Below are 17,728 nucleotides of genomic sequence, written 5' to 3'. Positions count from 1 at the left end.
TCACATTTTCCTCTAAATGGGAATATAATTCACAAAATTGACACCATGTTCTGTTAAACAACAGCTGAAACTAGAAAGTGAGACCATTAACCATTAAGAAAATGTTTACTGACTTGGTAAATCAAGAGGGGAGTATAAGCTATTGTAGCAGAACAGCCTCAAGCAAGTATCCACTTGCTCTGAACTGCCCTGTGATTGGTCAAAGCGTCCAGTCGCGTCACAGACTTAGTTGTGAGACAATAAGCATCGCCCTGTGTAATTGTGTCTCAAACCACTTCATTTATGTCAGTATTTCCCAAGGTTTTTTTTTTAAGATGGCAAACTTTCACGACCAAAATCACAACATAAATCATGATTAGAGAAAATATGTGCATAATATAGACACATTTAAAACCATGTCTGTAACACATGAATCATTTCCAAGACATGTTTTGTAAATGAATTAAAACTTAACTTAATCTTAACCCTCAAGCTCAACCCTTAATCTTAACTGGACCTCAAAACCAAGTGTTGAGGTTATTTTGTCACTTAGAAATGGGACACCCCTTAAATGCAGATATGTCTTCAGACTGTAGGGGGCGGAATAACGTGAAAGCTGCGTCCAGTCTGTCAACTCCAAAAAAGAAGAAGAAGAACACATTTACGCCAGGATTATTTATTACGATCCGTTTGTCAGTCAAGTTTTTAGGTTGTCAGTTAGTTATAAGATGATACTCATACAAATACCATAACCACAGACATATTCAGCTGACAGTTACCACACACCACGACTTATTGAAAAGTAAACCACACCGGCCGGCTATTGACAAAAGATTGTAAAATAAAAGTAAATGTTACGCAACAATGACGTCAGCAGTTTTCATCATTTTTATATCTCTATTAACAAAGAAAATACTTCATTTGTATCGCACTCGCTTCGCTGCTTTCGACGCCATCTTTCTTATGTGAAAACACGCAATGCATTCTGGGTAGCCCTTGCTCCCAAGGGTGGTCTCTGAAAATCTTAATATTGAGGGCGATACAGCCTAGAGGGAGCGCACATTTTTGAGATTGAGGGTTAAGCAAGGAATTGGAATTCACCCTTAGTCACGTTATTTAAAACATATGTACATAAATCTTGCCAAAAGTTTTTTTGGGGACCCTTCTGTGGGTCCTGACCCTGTCTTTGAGAACCACTGATTTACATCGTTATGATTGACATTAATGATTTAAAACTTTGCTTCATAGTCTGTGCCTGGTTATTGTTACAGAGGACAATACGTTCTTTCTTACCGTTCTGTTACTGTTACTGTGATCCTCCTTGTTTTTTCCGAGCACGTGCAGCATGGCATCATGAAGGGTCGGGAAGAACATGGACGTCACAATCTCGTCGTCGAAGAACATGCAGGCGTGCAGTTTCTCCAGGATGTACACTGTCAACACAAGTCACCTGAGTTCAGTCAGCTGCCTGAGAGGTGAATTATGGGTATTTATCTTGTGCTAATGAAACTCACCATCACATGAGACAATGTAAACATCCACTTGAATGTGTTGGAACTCTTTGATTGCCTGTGGAGATGATCAGAAAATAATAAACACAACATTGAATTGTATTTGTGTCACAGTACCAATACAACCACTGCAATTCATCTATTAAAGTACTGTGGGTACAACTTTATATTGCTTTGTACTGTTTAAAGGTCCCGGGTATGTTGGTGAAACTGAATATATTACACGTAATTACGTTTGTACAAATTAATAATCACTTCAAAACAAGAACTGTTTAGTGTTTGCAGCCTCAGAAAAAGCCTTTTGAGCGTATTTTAGTAATTACAGCATTACAGAGGCCTCTTCCCTGTGTTTTTAAATCTCCTCTTAATACCCACCTGTGTTTATTGGCCTTTGATACTGTTTACGTTGTTAATGTTAATTCCATTTCATTTTATTTTTTTGTTTTATTTGATCTGTTTTGTTGTGGTTTGTATCCTCATCTTTATCCATGTTTTAATGTCTTTTAATTCCTTTATTCCCGGACAAACAGATAAGTTTAGACTCTTGGCAAAGGTAAAACCCTAACCTCTCTATTTTCTAATTTCCTTTTGATTTGTTCTACCTGTTTCTGCCATGTATTTGTTGGGCGTGTACAGCTGAGGTTGTTTTAAATGTGCTGTATATGAGTAGGAACACATTTCTCCATAGGCCAAATAACTGTATTGTTTTATTTGCTGCTGCTGCTGCTGATTTTTCGGCAGTACTACTGATATTACTCATCACTATGATGGGAGTTGCCAAATTTATCCTCACTGCAAGACATTTTTGCAGGTCTCATTACGGGATCGTACCTATGTTCCCCGGGTCCTATGTTCCCCGATCGGGGAGCATCGGACCTTTTTTTAAAAAAAGGGTCCTATGTTCCCCACTTTGTGGAAGCCTGAGTGTGCAGCTCCAGGGTAAAGGGTTAGGGTAGGGTTAGGGTAAGGGTTGGGGTTCGGGTTAGGGTAAGGGGTAGGGTCCTATGTTCCCCGGGTCTTTTGGGTGAACAGCGGGGAACATAGAACCCTTTTTTAGAGAAAGGGTCCTATGTTCCCTGGTCTCATACAAAGCGGGGAACATAGGACACTTTGGGTGAACAGCAGGGAACATAGGACCCTTTTTTAGAGAAAGGGTCCTATGTTCCCTGGTCACATACAAAGCGGGGAACATAGGACCCGGAGAACATAGATACAGTCCCGTCTCATACATACTATACATATGTACGTACAGATTTACACTGGAAGCCACTGAGAGGTTTTTCTTTACCATTTTGAGCCCCTTCATAGCAGAGATGTCCAGGAATGAGACAGCAGAGAAGTCCAGGATCAGGCTGTGGATGTCCACTCTGGGAACACTGATGTTGACGGGAAGCTCAGCGTTCCAGTCTATCCGGAAAGGAAGGCCGTCGAGGACGTCAGACTTTTCAGACTTCTCCGTGTTCATGCAGGACTCCGTAGATGTTTGGCAAAACAAGTGGCCCACACCTCCCTGTTAGACAAACCTATTTGAGTATAGGCTTACAGCTTTGTGAAGGAACATGTTTCATCTCCTTTCCTACTGCATTCTTGACTCTTATGACTCACCTCTGTAACATTTTCTCTCTCGTCCAGCAACAGTTTCCTGATTTTCTTCTCCGCCTTATTCCTCTTCCTAAAAACTCTCAAGGGGTTAAATCCAACCTGTGACAACCAGTACAATTATGTTACCCTGCTGAAGAAACACTAACCCAATGTGAGGTAGAAGCGTCATCCATACATACGGCCTCAACAAGCTTGTCCCTGAAGAACTCAATGTTGGCAAAGAAGATGGGAGAGGGTATCCTGAAGACTTTAACTCCATTTGGTTCATGAATCTGAAAGGAAATGCATCGAGATTAAAAAAGAATTCAGTGGACAATAATGATATTGAAGCCTGAGATAATTTGTTTCTGAAACACACCCTCTCAAGTTAGTTATAATAATAACTTCATGTTAATAAATACATTAAGCTGTCTGGGAATAAAAAAGATGTTGACTGATCAAATTATGGAAGCCTGGGTGAACCCCGCCAATTATCCAACAAGGCTGTTGCTTCCATTTTAAGTGACTTGGGGCCAATTCCAAATCCTATCTTAACCCTCAATCTTAACCCTTAATCTTAACTGGCCCTCAAAACCAAGTGTTGAGGGTTATTTTGTCACTTTGAAATGGGAGACCCCTTAAATGCAGATACGTCTTCAGACTGTAGGGGGCAGAATAACACGAAAGCTGCGTCCAGTCTGTCAACTCCAAAAAAGAAGAAGAAGCAGAACACATTTACGTCACGATTATTTATTACGATCCATTTGTCAGTCAAGTTATTAGGTTGTCAGTTAGTTATAAGATGATACTCATACAAATACCACAACCACAGACATATTCAGCTGACAGTTACCACACACCACGGCTTATTGAAGGGTTAACGATAGCAAACGATCGTGTGTGTGCACCGGCTGGCTTTTGACAAAAGATCGTAAAATAAAAATAAATGTTACGCAACAATGACGTCAGTAATCCATAATATGGGCCTAAACTAAGATAATACAGTGGTTTTCATCATTTTTATATCTCTATTAACAAAGAAAATACTTCATTTGTAGCGTACTCTTTCGACGCCATCTTTTTGTCAAAACATGCAATGCATTCTGGGTAGCCCTTGCTCCCAAGGGTGGTCTCGGAAAATCTCAATATTGAGGGCGATACAGCCCTTAAACTTGGCCCTCAACTTAATTTTTCTTAGAATCGGGACAACACTTGCACTAGAGGGAGCGCACATTTTTGAGATTGAGGGTAAAGCAATTGGAATTCACCCTTGCTCTATGAAGCTCATTAGATTACAACAAGCATGTTTATTGACTGCATACGTCATTGGTCTGATTGGTTGTAGATCTCTCCAATTGCATATAGAAGCCTTTCGATCTCAGTTGGTTACACGTCTTGCAAGTGAGAGGTGACTACACCCTTTCCAGACTTATACTCCTTTAAGGTACACAGGTACATTATTTTATTTTATTTACTTATGATAACAATAACGAAAATCAATATGTATTTATTTTATTTTTTTAATTAGACCCTACAATATTTCAGATACAGGCCTCTACCAAACAGTTGAGACATAATAAACCTGGTTTGCATAATTCATAAACTACAACATTCAGAACAAGTCACATTAATTGTTAGTGAGTTCAGCTTCATGCATTTTTCAATGAGATATAGTGACTTAAAGTGTGGTCGACAAAATGGTTGAGTAGTACCTTAAAGGGTTAAAAGATAGTGAGATGCAGTCTTGTATTAACCAGGCTAAATGTATGGGCTTAAGAGTGACTGTTAAACAAATGAGTTCACACAATGTTGATCTAGGCTATCTGCTCCACACGACGTTATCTGTGTTTCTCAGTATATTGATCACGTGTCACCCGGCTACATACAAGCTTAGTTATTTCACACCAGATGAGGGCAGCAGCGACATTGCGCTAGTGCGAATGACGTAAGCATATAAAGTAGGTCACATCGCTTCTGATCATGAACACCAAACAGAGGCATAACAATGAAATTTAAAAAGAAAAATTCACCAAAAGTTGTGCATTGCAGCTTTAAATGAAAATCTGACCATGTGACAAATAAAAACCCTTGAATCCTTGAATATACTTACATGCAGGTAGTCTTTGCGATCCCTGTAGAGGTCAGTCCCAGGGATGTTAGCCAAGACACAACAACGTGGACTACAGAGACACAACGAGGATAACGCATACACAGTAGACACAACATACAATAACTGTCTCATGATTTGTAACTCATATTAACACAGGCTGACAGATACATGAGTAGTAGAGTCACGGACAATATCACTCCCTAGATTACTACTTATGTTGTTGGGACCTAAATCTGTTTATAATGTCCTTCATGCGAATATCTATCTCTTTAGGTCAATAACACATGCTGTAGTGGTTGGAATTAGGTTTACGGTTAAAAATGCCATCAGCAAGTAGAAAGTATAGAAAACTGTACATTCTTTATGGAACATGTACTAAAATATTAGTGTTTAGTTGCATTAAATGTGTCCTTACAACTGAGTCCTGAAGACAACAGTAAGCAGCTCCACCCCCAAGCCCACTGCCAGACCAAGGTCCAGGCCCAGCAAGATGGCAGCCACGCATGTTCCAATCCACACGACCTGTGGAGAAAACAAACACTGACTGCTGAATTCTAAAAACATACACACAATTAACTTCTAACACATCAACTGTTTACCTACACATTCTGGTTTGTCTCTCCTCCACAGGTACGGTATTTCCCTGAACTGCATCAGCATCCCCTTCAGATTCACGATTACCAGGGCACCCAGGACAGACTGCAGTCAATCACAGTGTTGAATGTGCATTAGAGCTATAACATGAGACATTTCTGCTTTAATATATCGAAAAACAAACAAGACTTATGTTATATACAGTATTGTGCTGACATAACAGTGACCAACACTCTTTAACCACTTCTTCCCTGACCCTCTTTTTGGAGTCCCTGCTCGAAAATGACATGCCCAAACTAAATAGAGTAAATCTCTGCAGTTACAAGCTCTATGTGGATTATCTTGGTATCAAAATGAAGATAACACTTGTGAGATTCCGCCAGAGGTGTAAGTTTCACTGTAGATGCCACTGTGTCAGAGTAAATGTACATGGAACACAGCATAACTGAAGGATTTTTTTCTCTCGCCTAAAAAAATATTGCATTTTAAAGCAAATATCACCTTTAAAATATGCAGTAGGAGCTTAAAAACACACGGAGGTCATGTAACAACATGTGGACATGAGCTGTGCAAAGTCTGATGCTACTGAAATGAAGCAGAGTGAAATTACAGAGGTTTTATTAAAGAGATGTCTGGGCGTTCTCACTTTTGGCACAGCTTGGCACCATCTGTGCCATTTGAGATTTCTTAGGTACCAAATCATTAAAGACCCATTTAATTTTATTTACATGTCAGAGAAAAAGTACAATAAATACATAGACACTGGGCAGAATAACAATGAAAAATACTGTATATCTGTACATGGAAATATAACATAAGCAATTCAGAGAGTAGCCTTTCCATACATTCATAAAACAAACCCAAACCCGAGTTGTTTGACAATTTATTGCAGAAAAAAACCTCACCTTGGGAAGCGGCTCCAACAGGAACCCAAGAGCAACAGTAACAATCATAACAATCAGGGCTGAGACCAATCCTGCAACCTACATTTGTAAAAACAAAACATGTGACATGAAAGAAAGTGTGAAGTGACTATTATAATAAATCTTTATGGGGATATGACCCTGTAAATGTCCACAACAAGGAAGCAGGAGGTGTTCATTTGTTTTTTTTCTCACCTGTGTTTTGCCTCCTGAACTTTCCTGGACGGCTGTTCTGGAAAGTGCTGTGCTGGCTGCAAAAGACCTGAAGCTTGCACCAAATATGTTGCTAACCCCAAAAGCTATGAGCTCCTGGGGAAGAAAAAGTGAAGTTTTATGCCATTCAATCCTGAAACTGTTGCTTGGACTTATTTAGTTTGCCCTGCACACATGAAAGCATGCACCCAACCTTTATTTAAAACAACTGCATATAGCTTCATGATGAAATATGATGAGACTTACTTATTAAATCTCATAGTATAGTAACTAATTAACACTTCCTCCAACAGAGACTGTGTTTTTAAGTGTCATTCACCTGATTGGCATCAATAGAGTAATCATGTTTGACCGAGTAGACTTTGGCCACAGAGAAGGCAACAGCAAACCCCACTATGGCGATAGGAAAGGCTTCCACAGCACTCTCCTGAAAGACTGTCATACTGGGGGCAATTGGAGATTCATACCTGAAAGAAGAATAAAAACAGTGTTTAATTGTAAATGAAACCTGGTGCTATCTGCTGTAACAGGAGTGAGTATTTTCTATGTTGGAAACTTACCCACGAACCATTTTGCCAACAACATCAACATCATACTTCTCCTTAAAGTTTAAGCCATACGACATGCCACACGCTATGACAGTCTGTGTAAAAAGAAAATACACTTGAGTCTTATGTGGATTAGGTAAATTGGACACTTGGATGGTTGTTTGTCTCTATGTGGCCCAGCTGAGTTTGACACCGTCATGTGGAGGATAAAGCGGTAGAAAATGGATGGATGGAATATTTTTGCGTTTGCATTTTGTGTATTTCATATTGCTTATGTTATAATCTAATCTAATGTAATCTAATCCTTGGGGATATTAACCAAGGAAACACAAGAGGAAGTCGTAAAGGCACCAGTGTTGCTACCGGAGGCAATTGCAGGCAATTGCTTGCGGCCCTGAGTTGAAAGGATATGGCTGAATACGTCAGCCATGACAATTCTGTCAAAAAACCCTAAAAATGGATGATTGGCTACATACCCAAGACTGCAATGACATCATAGCTGACCCCTTGCCCTTTACCTCAAATTATCCTGTACTGACTTGTTTATCTGTCTCCTTTTACCACTCAGAGTTTTTGTGATTCTATAGATGGTCTTCATGTCCTCTTCCGCCTCAGCGGCCTTGTCATATGCTTGTATAATTGTGGTGTCTTGACAGCAGGATGTGAACCATGCCATGATGATCCTCTCTGAGTTAGGTTCCCACTCCTTCAGACTCCGTGCACTTGTCTTTGACATAATGAATCCTACTCCTCTTACATTCGGTGGGAGGCCAGAGTAAATAATGAAGGTTTCTCCACTCTGCAGGGTAGTCTTACCGTTTCCTAGCCATCTCGTTTTGCTTAACCCAACTATTTCTATGTTCAATCTCTTCATTTCTGCAGCTACTTGATTCTACCAGCTCGATAAAGGGTTCTAACATTCCATGTTGCAATGTTAGTAGGTATTTGGGGGACAAAAGCTTCGGTCGATGAGACATCATAGACTTCCTCCTCCAGAAGTAAAAACATATTGGCAAGACTTTTTTAAGTCTATAAAACCAAAATGATTCAATTCTAAAGTATAAATATACACCTACATACATACTGATGAGTAGAATTTTCAATTTCTGCTAATAAAGCCTCATAAATGTTACACAATTTACTTTTTAACAGTGTATGGCAAGGAACAGTGGACATGTGGAAACTAAAATGTCTGCTATAGTATTCTAGAGTCTCCTGTCAGGATTTCCTCACCATGATGACTTCTATGGGGACAGGGACGGGCAGTTTGGCTTTGTATCTGTCGTTCAGCTCCTTCACTATGAACACAATCACCATAATCACTATTGACATGACCAGGTCGCAGATGTTTACAGAGGTGATCTGGACGAAGATTTTTTCCAGGGTCTGTAACAAAAATGTATTACATGAGACATATAAACAATGAAATGCTTCATCTTCATGTGGTCAATTTTCATAGAAAAGGACATCATAAAAAATGCTATTAAACTGAAAATGGTTCTGTACTTTAATATGACATGCACTTTGCACTGAAATTAAAATACCTGGGAAGAACATTTTAGTCTTGATTCTTTTACAATCAAATCATAAAACCTACCAACAAGTCTGAGGGGCCGTGTAGGCCATAATTCCTTTTTTTTTACCTCTCACATACACAATTTTACCTCTCACATACACAATTTTACCTCACACATTCACAATTTTACCTCTCACATACAATTGTTTTAGCTCTCACGTGTAAATGTTTTTACCTCACACATGAAAATGTTTTTCCACATTACATGTGAGAGCTAAAACAATTGTATGTGAGAGGTAAAATTGTGAATGTGTGAGGTAAAATTGTGTATGTGAGAGGTAAAATTGTGTATGTGAGAGGTAAAATTGTGAATGTGTGAGGTAACATTGTGTATGTGAGAGGTAAAATTGTGTATGTGAGAGGTAAAATTGTGTATGTGAGAGGTAAAATTGTGTATGTGAGAGGTAAAATTGTGAATGTGTGAGGTAACATTGTGTATGTGAGAGGTAAAATTGTGTATGTGAGAGGTAAAATTGTGAATGTGTGAGGTAACATTGTGTATGTGAGAGGTAAAATTGTGTATGTGAGAGGTAAAAAAAGGTATTATGGCCTACACAGCCCCTCATAAACAAGTCTAAATATTCTCCAGATATTGTCTGGATGGGTTGTGTTTGAAAGTTCAACCAAACTTATTAACCAGCAGTTTACTAGATGGTTGTGATTGCAATCACAAGGATTTGTTGCCAGTTTCTCCTCATCAAATGAGATTGTGGGTGATAATTAACAAGTTCCAAAAACAGTTCCAGTTTGTTATTTTGAAACATTGGTTTCCTTCTTGTCTTTTACTCTAAAGAAACAAAAGCCCCATCCAATATGCAACATTCTGCATTTAACTGAGGTGTCATACTCTGCTCAAGACATTATAACTCTACTATACATTTACATCATTCATATTTATTTCCTGAAATCTTGTTTGGCAGAATGTTGCATATTGGACCTATAATGATTTGTTTGGGTCTTTTACCCTGACAGATGACCAGAATTGTAAGTCAGAATGAAAACTGGGCCATAGATGGTAAGCACATTACATTAGCCTAAAACTTGATTAAAATGCCACAGCCTGTTTTTTTTGTTATAAGAATATAGACATTAAGAGAATTAATCATTATGCAAGTAATATTACTTTTTATACTCAAAGTACATTTAAAATCAGGTACTTTTTACTTTTACTTAAGTAGGGTTGTCATTTTGGTACTTCTACTTTTACTAAAGTAAAGATTTCTCTGCTTATTTGTACTTTTACTTAAGTACTGAGATTCAGCACTTCCTCCACCACTGATGCCAGACATGTCTGTGTCTGGCAGATTTGGTTGGTTCACCCATCTTATTCTCCCATCATAGCCACACGTTCATGGTGTTCTGTACACATTTTTTATTTTGCAATGAGGAGTTTTCCAATTGAAAAGCAGTCCACATGCTGGTGGTGAAAGTGAGATGGCATAGAGTACTTAAAAGCATCTGGCTGCAAAGCTTTCTCTTTGACTCTCTAAAAAGGTCTTCAGACAAGGAGAGATAATCGACTAGCGTTGATACTGATCTGGCATTTCCATGATTGAGAGCTACTCCTCAACTTAAAAGTTGGGCTCCATCAAACAGTTTTTTCTTCCTGGACGCTTAATTAACTGATATTAGCTCTCACTCATTTTTATTGTACATCAATTATTGTACATTGGACTTTTAAATACAAAAACTGTCATCATCGAGTCATCTGTGAAAAGTACTGCATACTGGACATTTAAGAAGTTGAGAAGAAGAGTTGTCAGCTAAGTGTTTTGATTTTATGATGATTCTTTTCCACTCACTGACATCTGTACTGTTTAATTGTACATTTAGACATTATCAAGATCTGTTTGCATATTTGAAACTATAGTCTGTCTTCTTTCCATGAATTATCAGAACAAAGAGTGGTCTACCCCAACTGTTTTCAAATCATTACAACTATTACTGGTAGTGATGGTGCTGTCACATGTTGTACTTACATATATGATGGAGAGCGGACCACTGATGCCTGGAACAACTAACCCCAACACAAACTTGAGCTGGGACACCACGATGTGTACGGCTGCTGCTGTGGTAAAGCCGGACACGAGAGTGTCTGACAGGTACACAACAATAAAGCCCACCTGCAGAACACCCATGGCAAGCTGCACCAAACAGAAACATGGGGAGAAATGATTGGTTAAAAAAGCACTTGCAGAATCTTCAATCTACAGAAATAGAGGTCAAGTCTACCTGGAAAACCCCCATGAGGAAGGTGACAGAGGAGGCCACCAGGACTCTCTGCGCGTCCAGATCAGAGTCTGTCATATTGACTGAGGTGCTGTTGTATGGGACAAGACGGTCCACCACAGTGCCCACCATTAGGCTCAGGACTGGGAAGGAACCTGCAGGGAGGAAGTGTGTGGATGGTTGGGGAGACACTATGGCTCTATTCAGACCTGGTACGACTGAGATCAGATCTGGCTTCCCCACCCCACACTGATGTCATGTCTGTTCAGTCTGACTTTATAGATGTGTTTGTGCCATCATGTCCAAGTACCAAAATACTCTGTAAAGACCAGGATATTACTCTGTTTATTCTGCATTAATTCATTTTCCAGTCACTAGTTTCCCCTGATTGAATTGTATGGATGTCTCAGGTGTGCTACTAACCATTTATGTTATAGCTACAGCTGACTGTCACACATGTCTTACATTTGCAGTAAATTTGCAGAACTTTATTAAATATGGCATGATGTAATCTCCTTCAATTCCTGCTACTCCCACTGACACTATTTCCATGAAACCTTGTGGAGTGTGGAGGGACAGACCATGACTCAAAGAAGAAACCATTAACATTTAAGGATCCAGATAAAAATGCAAACCCAGGAATCTATTTACACCTTCTCTAACGTGGCACGAGGGTGTAATCTTGATGTGACACTATACGTGACAAATATTGATGCCAAGCCCATGAAATTGTCAAATAAAAAGAGAAGTGGCGTAGAGAATAACCAGGAAAAGCAGGACTCATAAATGTTTTAGATCCTTTTAACTTGACGTTTATTTGAATTGCAGGATTATTGGAGCAATGCCGTGCAGACGCATAATCATAATGTTGTATTGGCAAACAGATTCAACTTGGAATTGGATGTTATTGAGCAAATGTAAAAAAACTGCTCCTATCATCTTGTTTTTGCACTGTATGACATACCTATAGATATGTGTCTTGAGGTACCAAGGAAAAAGTATGTGAGAACAGGGAAGAAGGCTGTGTAGAGTCCATAGCTTGCAGGCAGCGAGGCCAACAGAGAGAACGCCAGTCCTGAGTGAGACAAACACAAAATGAAGCTTCACAGAGTTATTTTAGTTATTTGTAGCTACTGCAACATCTTCCAAAAACATTTAAATCAGTCACTTAGACCCACCAAAATCTATCTGTGGCAACAATTTCATCTTTTGGCTTCTTACCAGATTCTTGTCCTTATTTGTACCAGGTAGAACCAGGTTCTGCCTGGAACCCTTTAAAAGGGTTCCACCAAGAACCTTTTATCCAGGAAAGGTGTTTTAAAGGGTTCTCTGGGACCAAAATGGTTCTTACTGGAACCATTAGTGTTACCAAGAACCCTTGAAACCCTTTCCCGAAGAAAGGGTTTTTCAGAAGCAAATGGTTCCTGATAGAACCTCAGCCCTTGTAGAAGGAACCTTTTTGAACCCTTATTTCTAAGAGCGTAGTTAGGTTTGCCCACATGGGAAGCCCATTGAAATGTAATCAAATCTGGACCTTGTGAATCGGAAAGCGAGTCAATTCAGAAAAGCAGTAGTGATACACAGTCCTACTTACAAAGCAATATATGTATGAACTCACAGATCAAATCACAGTGATTTGAATGAAATGGACATTCCTTTAAATTCAAGATACATGCAGTACAGATAATACAGATGTCTACGAGTTAGTCTCTTGTTTTCAATGCCCTGGCATAATATTTGAGTCAGCTCTGGTCAAGAAAGATGTTGTCACAGAAATGGATATCATACGGTGTGACACTATTTATTTAAATTGTTTGTCCTCCATAAACAAAGAAGTGCAGAGGACATCACAGAAGGACGAGAATTCAAGTCCAGCTGTCGCTTATCGTTTATATCTATGAATCAAATCTTTTTTGCACTCCCACTTCAGTACGTTTAGTGTAATGTATTATAGCGAACAATTTACTGTTGTATTTTACAACTAATAGCTACGTTTAATGTATGTTTTCTCCTTTTAAACACTTTTGTTTTCTATCATCACATGAAAAAAAAAAAAACGTACCAGATCATATGCGCGGTCCAATCTGTTATTACAATCAAATGTTCTTTATGAATTTCTAAAATGTTATTACGATCAAATGTAATTTATAAAATGTTGAGTTGTCATCATTCATTCGTTTTGCCACTTCTCACACTTCATGCATTCATACAATACTCCTTTTTTCACTAACTAGTAACTACTGAACTGTCCAGGGTGTACCCCGCCTATTGCCCAATGTCAGCCGAGATAGGCACAGCACCCCCGCGACCCTCCGGTGGAGGATAAAGCGGTAAATAATGGATGGATAATAATGGGGTGTGGTTCATCCTGTTGCGTGATACTATATAATTTGGTGGGACATTCAAAATTGTGAAAATCCTAAAATTTCGGAACACATGGAAAAAAGTAGCAGAAAGTGCATTTTTTTAGATTTATGACAGCGTTTGTCAGAATTAATCTAAAACAATGAATCTAAAAACTTTGCACGATGACTAAGAAACATAATGCTAAATTGAATAGATCTGAACAAGGAAATGCAAGATCTAACGGTGGTGATGATAAAGTGAATTACTGAAGAAAGTTAGACCCCATTTTCATTTTAAATACAATACGTTTTTTTGTCACAACATATGACAATTTTTGGGACTAGTTCAACAAATTAGTTAATAAATCGAGATTCAAGTAAATATTTTAAAAAGACCACATGTTTTTAGAAAAATAAGTCAGTACAACATAACTCAGTCATTTTCATAAGTAATATTTGATCATTTTCTTCAGGCTCAAGCGTCATCCACCCGGCTACAGATACTGTGTCTGTTGTGTCCACTGAGGCCACGTGTACGCCCCAAATCAAAAATGTGGATTTTGTGAATGGATCTGAGGACACATGGATGGACGTTCACACTCGTTCTGGGGTTTTTGAAATGTGCATCTCAGGTGTGTCTCTTTAGTTTGTTGTAGTTCACAGCAAACTATACAGCAATTGTTTCTTATATGACAAAAACACAACTTGTTTCAAAATAAAGCACTGAATCTATTCATTTATTTCAACAAGACTTCTCTTCTGAAATATTTGCAGATCTTGACATAAACCAGGCTACATAAGAATGCTAGACTTTATATAATTTACGCCAATTTCAAAATCAATCCCTATATAAAACAGCAGCTCTACAGAGGACACACCCTGGTGTGAACAATACAAATGTGGGAGCAGGTAGTGTAGTAAGTATGCAGTAAAGAGTGACCCACGCTGAAGAAGAAAGAACCGCCTCTTTGTGGAATACTGGAAAAACCTTCTGCTCGATTTACAGAACTCAGAGACTAAAAGGCTCACTTTTTTGTTCACTGAGCAAACATTTTAGATTATGAATATCAGTCGGAAAATGAAGCCATTAACGCAGATTTGAAGAGAAAAAGTTCATCAACAATCATCAATATTTAACGTCTTTCTCACCTTGCATGATAGCCACCAGTCCAGTGCTGATCCCAGACACCACATCCCCCAACAGCCACTCTCTGAATCTGTAGACCCTCATCCAGCCAATGATGGGCAGAAGAGAGAGCACGGCGTTTTTGGCACGTTTAGAATCCCAGCTGCACACAAAGACAGGGAAGAAATTACGTGAAGAACAAACTCTGTCTTCTCTGCATAATCAGGGCCAAACTTACGTCAGGTACTCTTTGACATGATCCAGGGTGGTTTTGTGCACCCTGCTGATTCTATTGTGATCCTCTTCAAAGCTGTCCTCAGAGTACACCTCTCTTCTCACCACGTATTGTTTCCTCAAAGTTGCCATCTTCACATTCCACAGGTGTCTGAGCACTTTTGCCTGCTGCTCCTTCTGCTATACAGTGATTCTGCGTCTATCTAATCTTTCATCTGAGATCAATTTCATCACTATGACACTTTTGTCTTTACTGTGTTTAATCATTAACACGACACTGTGATTCATCCTGGGTGTCAGAAAGATTTTCATTTTATTTTGGTGGGAGTGGCTTCATTCAATTGCATTGTTTTACCTTGTTGCACTAGAGAGAGGCCTAAGTGACATGTTACAGAAACGAATATATAGAGAGACGAAATGGCCAGATAATAGGGAAGGAAAAAACAGCAGGAAACTGAGTTTAAAATTAAATCTTTAAATCAGCTGTCAGTGAAATATTTTAGTTATCTGTGTTAATTAACCAAACTACATAAAAAGGGACATATTGCTTTTTTCAGACCAGATCAATTATTGAATGTATATAGGTCAAATCCATATAGAGAGATAAGATTATTCCAGAGAGGATAAAGACCATATGAAGAAAGTGATAACAGGGCTTCAGAGATTAGGATAAACACTGGGCACAAGACAAGTGTCTTCCCAAGGACACATGTAGATTAGCGGAGCCGGGAATCCAACCATACCATATAAGATATGATGTTGGATGGTCAACATAACTGATGGTCTCAAACATATGAAGAAGGCGAGGAATTCCTCAAATAATCCATTGACGACCTCATGAATCTGATCGAGGGAATGACAGAAGTGTCATTAAAGTAAAAGACGGCTACTCCAAACTAAATATGGAAAATGTCAAACTCTTTTTTGTTTACGATATAATTCCATGTCTTCTTTAATAGTTGATGTTGATGTCTCCCTTCTCTCCTTCTAGGGCTCACCACAGTGGATCATTTGTCTTCATCTTGTCCTCTTCTGTTACACCCACTGTCCTCATGTCCTCCTTTTTAGTTTAGTTTAGTTCAGTTTATTTCGAACATGTGAAGAATAACAACGACAACAACGAAAAGAAGTAATGAAAATTAAAAAAACAAACAAAAACAAAAGAATAATAACATAATAAGAATAACTCTTTTTTTCGTCAAAAAATAAACATACAAAATACAGTTTAACATTTCTGAAAAGGAGTAGTAAGAAGAATAACTTAACTTCTCCATTCTCTTTTATCTATAAATAAATCTATAAATTTGATTACATGCACTCTTTCGAGGTCCTCTCCCCCTATATTTAACTTTACATTAGAATTTATTTTAGAATTGCAGAAGACTGAATTTAGTTTTGGACAATTTATTTTTGTCAAACCATCCCTTTAACTTGTCTAATTCAAGAACATTTCATGTTCCTTCACATCATCTATGAACCTTCTCTTTGGTCTTCTGCTTTTCCTCCTACCTGGCAGCTCCATCTTCAATATCCTATGTCCAATATAATCACTATACCTCCTCTGCATGTAACCAAACCCTCTCAACCTTGACTCTCTTACTTTATCTCCATTAGTGCCCCCCAAAATGTGTCAAAATCCCCTTCAATATGTTGGTATTCACGCTTGTTTGGAGTTGCTTGGTGAATCGGACGACTGCACCCTGCCACAGTTATAAGGAAATAAACCCAACATATTCTGAGCTGTCACTCAAATATGCTAATTGCTAATCCTGACCATCCTAGTCACTCCTAATGAAAATCTCAACATCTTCAGCTCTGCCACCTCCAGCTCCACCTCCTGTATGTCTCTCCAAGCCATACAGATCATATCGTCTTGTTGACCTTCCCTTTTAATGTTCAAATTTAAAGGTGCATTATGTAATAAATCATAAAATCCTCCAAATATTTCACAGAGACTTAGGAATAATGTTCATATAACAAACTGAACTCACCAACAACAACAGTACAGACAAAATATTTGCATTAAAAAAAAATATTTTGCAGACTGCAAATCATGTTTTGGCATGTGGCGCCACCTACTGCTGTCTACCAATCATTGCAGTCAGTAGAGTCTGTAGAGTCACATTCTTACATATGGCACCTTTAAATAATAATACAATGAAATAGATTTTGCAAAAAGCATGGCACATAATGTGTGATTGAGTGCCTGGTTGCAGGTGACGTTTGTTCATTTCTGGTTGCAAAACTTCAACATGACGTCAGTCAAACTGAACTTGAGGCTTTACAACAGTTCAAGAGTTCAAAGTTTGATGGGTGACGCCCCTAACGTTTGCCTCACAATATCCATGACCTTATAAGTTCAGGTCTTTAGAGAAAAAAAAGATCCACCCTGGTTGATGCGAGTCATCCTTTACAGTGTAAGTTTACGTTACTTCCTTTAGTGCATAGATATAATGTGCAGCAAATGTCATTTGTCCTGGCTGCTATTAGCCTGGTGAATGAGTGAAGTGATAACTGCTATTTGTTACTGTATTTTTATTTTATTTTTTTCTGTTGTTTTATCTGTTGCTGTTAAACCAAATTGCTCCTCGGACAATAAAGACACAATGAGCCTTGAAACACCTAAACCATCTTTTTTCAGCATATATGGTTATCTGGAAATGTTATTTGCTGATCCAGGTGTAAAACAGTTTAGCGTAAAGTATGTAAAGACAGTACAGTCACCTTACCTGTAGTCATTTTAGGTAAAGATGTTGAAG

The 17,728-nt window shown here is 38.5% G+C and overlaps 1 protein-coding gene across 1 annotated transcript; it reads right to left on the bottom strand.

The window, feature by feature from the left end:
- On the bottom strand, positions 1-15,101 carry LOC310941804 (chloride anion exchanger-like; the record flags this gene model as incomplete). Its single annotated transcript, XM_083907052.1, has 19 exons — positions 1-12; positions 1,273-1,412; positions 1,494-1,548; positions 2,779-3,000; positions 3,096-3,191; positions 3,272-3,364; positions 5,182-5,251; positions 5,597-5,703; positions 5,785-5,880; positions 6,681-6,758; positions 6,894-7,007; positions 7,231-7,378; positions 7,472-7,554; positions 8,693-8,845; positions 11,015-11,179; positions 11,268-11,419; positions 12,229-12,339; positions 14,759-14,898; positions 14,974-15,101. The coding sequence occupies 19 exons, from the start codon at positions 15,099-15,101 to the stop codon at positions 1-3; spliced, it is 2,163 nt and encodes a 720-aa protein (XP_083763178.1).
- Positions 15,102-17,728: the final 2,627 nt, after the last annotated feature.

The sequence above is a fragment of the Microchirus variegatus genome, assembly GCF_963457635.1.
Source record: "Microchirus variegatus genome assembly, chromosome: 20".
Lineage (NCBI taxonomy): Eukaryota > Metazoa > Chordata > Actinopteri > Pleuronectiformes > Soleidae > Microchirus > Microchirus variegatus.
Note: the sequence above shows the minus strand (reverse complement) of the source record. Positions and strands in the feature narration are given on the sequence as shown.